A 12,669-nucleotide genomic window follows, 5' to 3' on the forward strand; every position below is an offset into this window, starting at 1 on the left:
TCGTGATTTAGGTAACATCATCTGACAAAGAGACCACATGTTCTGTTCTTATAACTTTAAAGACAGTTTCGAGGAACAGTTACCACAATGTTTTTATCTAGTATACCTGGGCTGAAAAGCAAAAATACCTGGTTTACCTGCTACATGCTAGATGTTTCCATCTTCAGGCGATTTTAGTTCTCTAAAAATGTGTTGTCGATCATAAAAACCCTGGCAAATTTTGAAATAATTCTTCAGAGAGATATTGCCTCTCAATGAATAGCAAATGCTATATACAGTAAAAAAAAAAGAGTTTCAAACTTTTATGACCTCCCACTCTGGCCATCTTTTGCCAGCAAGATAATATGGAAGAACATTATTAGTTTAAAAGTACAGTTTAGAATACAAAAGAATATAGGAGCTTAAATAATGAAAGCTTTTAGGGAGGAGAACAAACGAGCCTGCTTTTGGCATCAATTTTTTTTAATTAAAAAGAATTCATGCTGACTTTCTTCTATTCCGTTCAGTAATAGATCTTTTATTGCCATATACATCTTTAACAACGGAATCAATCTCATGGTCCTCTCTCTTCTTTTCATTGTAAATTGCAGTCCCAATATCAGTTATTCTTCCTTCGACTTCCTTCAGAGGCTGGCCAACATAAAGTTGAAGTGCACCTTTTTTTATGACAGTGACCTTTAAAGATGTTGACTTCGCTTCCTCATAAAAATCCTGCTAGAAAGGAAAACAGGATCATTATGATTGTCCCAGCACAAAAACAAGAATCTAATTCTTCTCTACCACACTATTTAATTGTGAAGACAAAAACCAAAATATAATTAATAACTTAAAATCTATAATCACCTTACCAATTTTTTATATAGAGACTACAAGAAAAGCGAAAATGAATGCGGGCAACCTAAAAATATTAGTAACAGAGATCAGCAAGTTTAAGGAACAGCTAATATGACCACAATGGAAGATACGGGAGTCATGGGGTTATTGTCAAATTCTTAAATTGCTATTAGAATGTATAATTACATTTTATCTCTTTCTTCACAGCAAAGAATCTGTTGGAAAATTTTCCAGGTGTCTGCATTGTTAAATATGATTACTACCTTGAAACATTTATAATGTAAACTTCCAATGAAACTGTTGATTGAAATTAGATCATATTCGCCATGTCAAGAAAAATGACAAAATGGGGAAAGGATGAGATGAAGCATCCAATATTGTCACTAAATTTTCTCCGTTGTCCATTTCTTCTGTCTTGCCTCTAGTTGGCTCGAGCAATAGGTTTACGTGAAGTTGATCAGGTTGGATGACTGATGGCCAGATAGATAAAGTTGATCATAACAGATCAAGATCGAGTACAATTCATGTTTTACATGCCTAAAATTTTCCCTTTTATAAACCTCACTGCTGCAAAACAGCTGTCACCTATTGAGATTTGTTCATCTGTTCACACAAAAAGAAAAAAATGGGCAAGTCCAGTCTTTTTTTTCTTTTTCCACCATCTGTTTTCAACTATGTAATTGATTATTTGCTGGGTTACCGGGTTCGGCCCCCTAGACCCCTGGTACTGGTCCAGTCCAGTCCTGGTCCGGGGTTCTGGTCCGGTCCGCTTGTGGTCCGGACAGGGTCCGTGATTCACAGGCCTGGTTAGGACCAGGTCGAACCCAAGAGGACCCAGGTCGAACCCAGGGGTCTGACAGCCCAAAAATGGTTTTTTTTTTCGCAAAATTTAATTTTTTTTGAATTCCACAACATAAAAAATTAAAATATAACCCTAAAAGTGAGTTTTAAAACATTAACTTGGCTCATTTCACACAAGCAAGGGGAAACGAAGATGTGGGATATAGAGCCAGAGCATACTGATTTGGATGCTTTCACTTCTCAGCTTGTTGCATTTGATGACTCAGATAGCGAGCAAACTTAAAGTGCAAGTGCAAGTGTAAGTGGCATTGGCATTGGCATTGATTCATCTAATGTCAATGTCAATGATGAGGAGGAGGAGAATGAGGATGATGAATTAGAGAATCCATTTGATGATCAAACTTTAAATTGTTGAAAGTTGAAACAATGATACTTGAATATTTTATCATTTTGATATTAAACTTGATGTATATGATGCTGTTATGGTATGATCATGATGCTATGATTACAAGTTTACGTTGGTTTTGTTGTTTATATGATGCTATGTGACATGCTAATCTTAATTCATGCTTATAGGCTGCATATATATATATATATATATATATATATAATTTACATGTTTTTGTACTAACGAACCCAAACCCCTTCTCAAAATTTTGCCGTACTGGTGCCCGAACTCAAACCGGCAACCTAGATTATTTGCTTAAAAATTCAGTTTTCATGCTTATGCAATGTTGCCGCCAATTTTGTAGTACAATAATAATATGTATTGTGGCTTTCTCATAGGAATGCATACGTTGCACTTGATGTAAAGGAATAGATAAGGATATGTAGATTGGGGTTGTAAATGTGAGAAATTGTTGGTGTAATTATGCAATTTATGCCTTTTATGTAACTAATTTCTTTTTTTTTACTTTGGTGGATTTAGAAATAATGAGCACTTCACATCGAATTGAGCTCACTTGATCTTCAAGTTTGGTTCATTTGACATAGTTGCCCTTCATGTTGATGGCTAACTCTACTCCATTGGGAAACTTGTCTTGTTGACTTGTTCATCCAAAGTTTATATGATGTATTCAATTTTCTTTATCTTATAATAAATTTATTTTTAATCTTTTTCCACATCCTCGATATTGGATTGTCACTGAAGTTTGTATTCTGCACCATATTAGTTAATATCCAGCTTATGTGATCTTTTGCAGTCACCTAGGTCTAGGATTCTGTATGGATTCTCATTGAATCCTACAAAAAGAAATGCACCTCTGTGGAGAGTCAGGTCTTTCCTTAGCTTTCACGCAACCTAATAATAGATTAGAGAAAGACCACAGAGCTATGATATTCATTGGTCAGTGGGCTTCCTTGAGGCCTCTAAAAACATGGACAGTAAATTGTTTGAACATATAGAATTTATGCAACAAAGTACTGCTCGTTTGGTGTCTCAAATATTTGTACGTGATTAGTAAACTACAGATAGCTATGCCATACACCAGTTACTGCATACAGATCTGAATGAAGAATTTAATGAACCGCACTTTCTAGGAAAATAATTCAACAATGAATGTGAAAGGAAATTGAGAGAATTATATACTACAAATAGAAGATCCAAGAATTTACCCTAGAGAACCCAAAATCTGGGAGAAACAAAACTTACATATCCACTATTTACAAAGGCAAGCGCAATCTTAGGCCTCTTGGGCAAGCAACCAGCATGAATCTAACTAATTTCAATCCCTACAAACAATCCTTACACAATTCAGTTCTACTTTAGCCTAATACAGTCTGGTTGAATCTATGAACTCCATTGAAATTCATTTCAATTCAATATAAAATCCTTCTCTTATGCCTCTTGGGAATTTTCCAACAAATAAATAGGCTTGAGATTTGGAAGTTGTCATTGTTATTGAGCAGAGGTATTTGGAGATCCCTAGAGCTGGTTGAAGAGACGAACAATCATGCTTCTTGATTGATTCTGGAACTCTTCCTCTAATTGGTAGCATTTGTTCCCTTGCTCTCTCTTTGTGCTTATTTCTTTACATTAAGTTATCGTATTTTTGTGGATGAGTGTGATCTCTCTTAATATTTTTGTCATCAGACGTTAATAACAGTTTCTGCCTTAAAGTGGTTGTAAATCCAATGTTTAATGAAAATTTTGGATGCTAGGCAGGTGGCAAATTAAGTGTCGATCATGAAGTGGAGTGTGATTCTTGGGTAAGGGTGGTCTGGAAAAATCCTTTGGAAACCACATTTTTTCCTGCATTAAATAGATTAGGTTAGGTGATATCTCCTAAGTATGACATGGCCTCAGGTCACCATTGAGTGGCAAACAAATTGGCTCCTTTATGCTGAGGACATCCTCGAAGAGCAAGAGATTCTGTTCTATTTTCTATTGGCTGTCTCACGTTTCTAATAAGTTGTTGAATAGTTGGCACTTCAAATTATATTTGAAATTGAATGGTTTGTATTGATCCTAACCAACTATATAAAGTGTATCAATAAATTTGATAAAACCATTCTTGAAAGAGAGACAATGACATCTATAAATGTTGAGATAAATGCCATGCCATAAATGATCCCAATTCAATAATGATTCTGTATTTTAGTGAAGTAGTCAATACTTTATATGATTAAATAGGAATCATATTTGATGGTAGAAAATTAGAAATAACTAGCATCAGATGGAAGCCCGGGGTTCTACAATCAACAAAAAAAATGAAAAATTGTGTGAATTGACAGAAGTAATGACCTTACTATAATAAAGGTAGGGTAGCAATAATGACGACTCTTGAGCATGTTAGAAATGTAGAAGAGAAGAAAAACAGTAGCGGTTTTAGTTTGGAAAGGGAAATTTGTATACATCTCAGCAAAGGGTTTAAGAAATCTTTTAGGCAAGTTGTGCAAGTGGAGGAACCAGCTACTTTACCGGAAATTGCTAATGTTCCACCGCAACTGTTGTAACTGTTGAAATTTGCTTTGAAGCCCTTGAATGAGATCCTACAGATTGAAGAGACTAAGTATATCCTTGCTCATATGAATACTAGGGTTTAAATGTCTTTAAAACCTTAAGTTGAATTTCAGAATGTCTTGTGTTATCAGATGGACAGAAAAAATCTCTGTGATAAAAAAATAAATTGAGGGGGTTATCTTCTTACTTGCTGTATAAATTGACATTTGAAGAGAGAATGCCCCTATTGGCTCCCCAAAAAACTAAAAGGAATTCTGTAATAATTCCCAATGAGAAATATTCTGAAGAATACATTGATTTTGACAGACAAAAAAAAAAGAGATAGACAAGTTTGATACCTTGCCTAGAGAAATGAATCAAAATCCTCTACTGAATGAGGTTATCTTTGCCTCTAACGTGCAAACTGAGGGTGAAGCTGAAAAGCAAATAGCTAATAAATTTGTGAAAGCAATAAGCAGTTTATTAATGAAGGAAGAATTCAATATGTACAAAGGTAAGTCAGTTATCACATTAACTGACCAGACCAAGCATACCCAACCAACTGCCCAACTGCCTATGTTAGTAATAGTAATATGTTATTATTATTAGCATTTATACAATGATGTAATAGAGTATTTACAAATTATTATATTCTTTCAACAATCAATGGAGCTAAATATTCTGCTATTGCACATGCTTGCAAACATAGTGCCACTGAACCTCAATGTGTTTAGTGCACGCATAAAAATCAGATTTTGAACAAGATTTAACACTCTAATTGTCACAAAACAGAACTGTAGGTTGTTTCTTAGACGCATCCATCAAGATGCAACATAACCATATCGATTTGCAAACAGCTCAACGTACAGCATGATCTTCTAATTATGTGGAAGAGGAAGCAACAGTGGTTTGTTTTTACTCCCATGATATTAGACCAAATCCCACGAAGAAAACAAAAGCCTAGATTGGTCTTCCTTTCATTCAAAGAAGCTACATAGTGCACATCCGTGTATCCTACCGCAAAGCTCGCTTTGTTGCTTATTAGTGTTAAACTTTAGGTTCCTACATAAAACTTGAAAGATAATTGACAGCATAACTAATATCTGAGGTGCTGTAAGACAAACAAATGAGACTTGCAATTAACTATCAATAAAGAGCTGCATTCATCTAAGGTAATGGATCATGTCTCGAAAGTTGCTATCCTATCTCCATTGGTGTTGTCACGGGCTTGTGATCTTCAATCTTGAATTTCTCGAGTATTGTCTTGGCATATTTCATCTAACATACAAAACAATGTGATTCTTCCTTTGCCACACTTCAAGTCCAAGACAATTATGTAGGAGCCTAAGATTTGTTATGTCAAACAATTGTTTATAATCATTCTTCATCTATGTTCCATGGCATTTCAGGGATGGGGACAAGGGAATGGTAGGGGATGTGTCTCGACTCTCGAGGATGGCAACTCAAGAGCCATTTTGGGGGGACGACAGAGGTACGGCAATATATATACTATGTTGCCAATTCAAGGGGTTTTGCAACCAAGTCCCGGGCTGATTCGAGCTTGGTTCTCAATTTGGGTCCGATCTGCTATAGGTTCGGATAGAGTTTTGGTCCTAGCCTATGGGTTTGACCCTACCAAACCCGCACGAACCCAAGATGAATTTCATCCCTTGTAATGCGTTTCCGCCAAATTTGGCAAGTCTTAAACTTTTCTTTTTAACTTCTTTAATTTGTTTTCTAATGCGAAAACCTCATTTCTCCTCCCCAACCCTAATTTTTTCCAAAGGAAAAACCTATCTCATTTTTCATATTGTGAATGAAAAACAAAAATATTTTCCTCCATTGTTGAACCTATTTTCTTGCTTGCCCTTGCACAAGTAGAGTGGAAGATTGATTATTGAATGCTACAAGCTGGTTGTTGTGCTATTCCTACACATCCACAAATATTCATTTGTTTTCAAGTAGATCATCGACGCAGATTTCTTCAAAAGAGGTAGATTTTTTTAAGGTTGGGGCTTTTTTCCTTACAGTTTTTTACAAATGAACTCATGTTTTCTTTTGAAGTTTTTCCCTTTTGGTTTGTTTCAAATGTGTTGTTTATCGAAATTGTTGTCTTTGGTGTTACAATGGCAACCATTTCTAGCTCTGTGAACCAACCCCACTTCAAAACAGACCCAAACTCTCCCCTTTGGAAATATGTTGAAATGGTACAACAACTTCCAAGTGGTGGAGGCTATGTTTGGATTTGTAAACATTGTTTTAAGTTAGATATTCGATCTCATACAGTTGAGTGAAACGCCATTTGTGCAGGCTCCCTAGACAAGGCATTAAATTATGTCAAGGCAGCCCAAGCCCAAATGATAAAGCCTTACTAGATGTAGTCTTGGCATATATTGAAGAGCAAGAAAAAGTAGACCAAGCATCAGGGTGTAAATCAAATTAAAGTCATCCTTTGCTAAAGAAAGTATCGAGAGGGATGAAGCCCCTGTGAGAATTTGCCAAGATCTAGAGTCCAATGGAAAGCACATATACAAGTGAAAAAACAAAATAGATAAGAATAAACTGTATTCTTATCAAGATGCAAAATACCCAACTAATTGAGTTGATTGAATTGAATTGGATTGAAAATTGAATTGCATACAATGATCATGAGCCTGCTTATAAAGACAAGGCTATGAGAGCACACAATAATGCCATGTGTCTCAATGAGATACAAGGGTAGGTAGGAGAAATAATAAAGTATTCCACAAGAGGTGGATCACCCATCGAAGGTGGAATGTGACAACAAGATAAGACCACAAAAGGTGGAATTTCTCCTACAAGCAACTTCCCTATGTGCACACTTCCCTAAGTGTCTCATATGCAAACTACTATGAAATGCATTATCCTAAGTTAACTTAAGTGTAATTATGAGACATAATTTACATCGACACCCCCTCCATAGCCTTCTTATTTTAAACCTACAGAGAGCCATCCATTTTTGTCCATACTTAAAGTTAGATATTCGAGCTCATACAGTCGAGTGAAACGCCAATTGTGTAGGCTCCCTGGACAAGGCATCAAATTTTGCCCAAGTAGACCAAGCCCAAATGATAAAGCCCTTCCAAATGTAGTCTCAGCATATATTGAAGAGCAAGAAAAAGCAAACCAAGTATCAAGGTGTAAATCAAATCAAAATCATCCTTTGCTAAAGAAAGGATCGAGAGGGATGAAGCTGCCTCCATGGCCTTCTTATTTGGAACTTACAAAGAGCCATCCATTTTTGTCTATACCAAAAACACCCATGGCCTATACCATAAGAGATCAAAGGGACCATTGGAAAAAGCATTTCATAACAAGTTTAGAGAGATTGTTGATCAACACATTGCAAGATGTGTCTATGCAAATGGATTGGCATTCAATGTTGTTCGCTCACCACATTGGCAAAAAATGGTGAAATCAATTAATAAGGCTCCAAAAGACTACAAGGGCCCAGGTTTTAAAAAGGTGTGTAGCACCTTATTGGATATAGAAGTGAAATTTTAGAGGACTCCTTGAAGCCCATAAAGGATTCATGGATCGAAATAGGGGCATCCATCATTTCTGATGGATGGAAAGATGCAAAAGATCAATCATTGATCAATGTTATTGCAACGTCCCCTAGGGGCAATGTTTTTGAGAGTAGTGGATTGTGAAGGCAAGCTGAAGGACGGTACATTTATTGCTGACATTCTTTGTCAAGCCATTGAGGAAGTGGACCCTCGAAATATTGTGCAAGTTATAATAGACAATACCAAATACTGTAGGGCTGCTGGGTTATTGGTTGAGGAACGTTATTCACACAATTTATGGACACCTTGTGTTGTCTACTCCCTCAACCTAATGCTACAAAAAATTGGCAGCAAAATTGATTGGATCAAATAGGTGCATGTTGCGACCGAAGAGATCCACATGCTTGTAACCAACCACCATATGTCACAAGGCATATTTAGAACATTCTCGAGATTGGAGCTGCTGAAGGTAAGTTAAATAATAAATATGTTTCACTTTAGTAAAAAAAATTATTTTATTTTAATTCTAATCTTTGTATATTTTTTTTCATTTTGTTTTTCAAACAAGTTGTTGAGACCCATTTTGCCTCCAAGACAATTGTGATTAAGAGACTCGTGAAGGTTCATGAGGTACTTTCTAACGTGGTAGTCAGCCCAAATTGGTCCATATGAAGGCAATCTAACACTACAAGGGCAATAGAGATTAAGCAAACGATCCTAGATGTCATTTGATAGGATCTCCTTAGTTTCACTGAGCCCATATTGAGCATGATCCATTATATCAACATGTATAGGCCTTGCTTGGGTGAGGTATATGATGGCATCAACTCAATGATTAAGAAGATGAAAGTCATCATAAATGCAAAATAGCAAAATCTTGAAAAAAAATTCTTGAAAGAACTACACCAAATCATTGTAGAGAGGCGGAACAAAATGACCACTCTGTTGCATCTTCTTGCCTATGCATTGAGTCCTAAATATTATCGTTCTCAGCACCTTTCAATTGCCACAAGAGTTGCCCCATATAGAATTCCTGAAGTTGCTCAAGGGTAAAAGGGAGCACTTCATAGACTCTTCGCTAATCATGACATGCAAAAGGCTGAGTTCAAGGGTTTTGCATGGATCAATGACTATGGTCTTGATGCTCTTCGGGACAAGTATTGGTCGATGCCCATAGTTGGTGGTACTTCCATGGAAAAACATACACATACCTACAACCTCTTGTGATCAAAATTTTATCACAAGTTTTACTTTAAGAAATATCTTTTATCATTTAAGTTTTATAAATATTTTAATTTTTAATTTAATTTTTTTAATTTTGTAACTCTTAGCTTTCTAATTTTGTCTTAATAGGTTGCTAGTTCATCTACATGTGAGAGGAATTGGAGCACATACTCCATCCACTCAATAAAGCACAACAGACTAGAATTAAAAAAGGCAGAGGGCTTGCTGTTTGTGCATTCAAACTTGCGGCCCCTTACACACAAGCAAAGTGGCTACAAATGAGAGACAAAGAAGTGTTATATCGAGCCAAAGAGTATAGACTTGGATGTTTTCACTGCCCACTTTGCTGCACTTGATGTTGCTGATGACTATGAGGTACCTTGTGAGCTTGAGGGTGCTAGTGCTAGTGCTAGTGCTAGTGCTAATGCTAGTGCTAGTGCTAGTGCTAATGCTAGTGCTAGTGCTAATGCTAGTGCCAATGCTAGTGCCAATGCTAGTGCTAGTGTCAGTTGCACTATTTGTGGTTCTTCTAATTTACCACAACATAGATCATCTAATATGGATAATGATGATATTTTTGATGACCCATATGATATTTGATCAATGATGGCTGATTGTAGACACTTCAGATAAAAAATTTAAGTTTAATATATATAATGACATTCAAGTTTGACTAATATATGACTATCAATATGGGGGTGTATTTTGAACTTAGTTACTGCTGCAAATATGTACATATTTTTTATTTTTATATGTTTTTGTATGGAAGAACCCAACTTCAAACCCAACCCCAAAATTTTTTTGACTGAATCCACAAACTGAACCTTCGAACCTGAACCAGTAAAAAAGTCTGCCAAATGCCCAAAATCCTTGATGTTGCTGCTGCTTATGATTGAAACTTCACTATACTCTTGGACAAAACGTAGCTGATTTGTATAACTAGATGAAGAAAATTTCAAAAAATACTAGGTGATTAATTTCCTAATGTTAGAAACATTCAATCAATCACACCATAATTAAATCTTAAAAGAAGGAAGCATACATAGATAATTACACCTCATAACATATTTTCTATTCCTTCAAAAAATGTACAAAGAAGCCTCCACGACTACATGGAAATCAGCTGTACCTTACATTCTATTTTCCAACTCTTCGGAAACCTTAGTTTTTCATTCCTTCAAAAGACAATCTCAATGAATTGCTTACAATCTTCTATCTTGATCCTATCTTTATAATATTAAGCTAAAAAAAGTAATCTCCAAAAATAAGCTTTAATTACAAAAACATCCTTATCACTTATAAGGACGAGATGGAAGACAAGTGTAAATATTTATCTACACTTTATTTAGACTTATTTAGCTAAATAAAAGACTTTCAGTTTAATCACTAAAGTGAAATACAAGATAGACTAACTCTAACCACTTGAACTTTTTCCTACAAATTCACACTAAACCTCTACGGAAGTTCCTATCCAAGCTAAAAACTCAATACTCCCACTTAGTGAGGAAGTAATTCTACACTAATTAAAGTTTATCTATGAAAGCCTCAAATTTCCCTTTTGCTAAGGGCTTTGTCAGAATATCAGCTACCTACTAATCAATAGAGATGTACTAAAGCTTAACTTCTCTCATATGAACCCTATCTCCAATTTAAGTGATGTGATCTCTATGTGCTTGGACCTATCATGTAACACTAGATTTTCTAAGAGTTTCACACAACTCTATTAATAGTAAGCAACCATGGGATCCAGCTCCTAATCAAACAACCCTACAAGTAACATGTGAGGCTAGATGGCCTCACAACTAGCAATACTAGTTGCCATATACTCTACCTTTACCATACTTAGTGCCATTGAAGTTCGCTTCATGCTAAACCAGGACACCTTCCCGAACCCAGGCTAAAGCACCACTCTAAGGTGCTCTTCCTATCTGTTGCACTACCTGCCCAATCAAAGTCTGTATACCCCTACAACTTCACTTCACCATCTCCAAGATATCTCACTCCATACTCATTGTGCCCTTATATTATCTGAACACATTTTTATTGCTAACCAATGCTCTTGCCTTGGCTCCACCATGAACTAGCTCAAGGTGTTCACTACAAAACATATATTTGGTTTTGTGTTGACCAAATACATCAAGGAATCTATCAGTTGCATGTACAAAATGGAATCCTCTAAATCCAAAGATGTTACATATTCAGCATAGTGATCATTGGTGTGGCCAAAGTTTTGCAATCCTCCATCCAAAATCACTTCAACATCTCAACTACATACTTGACCCACCCAAGGAAAATCTCTCCTCATCTCTACAAAACCTCTAAACCCTAAAAAGTAATGCATCAAGAGGATGTCCATCTCAAACTTAGCAAATAAATCTACCTTGCACCTACAATGAGCTGCTCTACACCTGTATTAAACAAATCATCTATGTATTGAAATAAGCAAACCAAATCCAACAACAATGTAATATAAATTAGAACCTATTTCACTTTTAGTGAAGCCCATACTTTACCGATATTTGTCCATCTTGGAATAGCATGCCCTAGGTGCCTGCTCAAGTCCACACACAGCTTTCCTAAGCCTACAAAAATGGGATTCCTTCCCATTTTCCTCAAAGCCCTAAGGCTTCTCTATATAGACTCCTTCAATGAGACCGTAAAAAAAAGTTGTCTAAACATCTATCTGTTGTATTTTCCAACCCATGACTAAAACTAAAACTGTTCTAAAGAAACTATACCTAGCAACTAGAGGATAAGTCTCCTCATAGTCCACTCCTTCTGGGACAACACTCATGCCACAAACCTTGCTTTCTAATTTTCAATACTACCATCTACAACATGCTTCATTTCGTAGAGCCACTTAGAACTCAAAACCGACTTCCCTTCTAGTCTTGGCGTGATGTCCCATACATAGATTGTCATGATAGAGGTGTACTCCTCCAACGTGGCATCTTGCCAAACTTGCTAATCTATAGCTTCTAGGAAACTAGAATGCTCTAAGCCTATGATGTTACTCCTCATTGTTGCTAGAACTGGTTCACCCTATAACCTGTAAAGATTGTCTTCTCTAACCTCTATCATCTGTGCAATATCTATGCCCGGTTCTTTTGGTCTAATAAGAACTTGTTGGTCCTTGAATTCAACTACATAGCCCTTTTCTTCCATCATCAAAATTGAAAGTAAATTCTTTTTGAAACCAGGAACAAACAAAACTCCATCCACATCCAAAGAGATACCTGACTAAAGTTGAAAGGGAATAGTACCAACTCTTATTGGATACTTGGCATCGTCACCAAGCTCAACCTTAACTCCAAAATTATGTTCTTTAATTGGAAAAGT

At 36.1% G+C, this 12,669-nt stretch overlaps 1 protein-coding gene across 4 annotated transcripts in view; it reads right to left on the reverse strand.

The window, feature by feature from the left end:
- Nucleotides 1-229: 229 nt before the first annotated feature.
- The window catches only part of LOC131079162 (uncharacterized), a 109,387-nt gene continuing 96,947 nt past the window's right edge, over nt 230-12,669 (reverse strand). For 3 of the 4 annotated variants that reach the window (XM_059212136.1, XM_058017069.2, XM_058017068.2), the window contains one exon: nt 230-711. In XM_059212136.1, the coding sequence (XP_059068119.1) occupies nt 478-711 (234 nt within the window). In that variant the 3' untranslated portion in view covers nt 230-477. The remainder of the gene's footprint in view (nt 712-12,669) is intronic. The other variant, XM_058017070.2, reaches the window with a different exon arrangement.

This window comes from Cryptomeria japonica, chromosome 10 (assembly GCF_030272615.1).
Source record: "Cryptomeria japonica chromosome 10, Sugi_1.0, whole genome shotgun sequence".
In the NCBI taxonomy this organism is placed as follows: domain Eukaryota; kingdom Viridiplantae; phylum Streptophyta; class Pinopsida; order Cupressales; family Cupressaceae; genus Cryptomeria; species Cryptomeria japonica.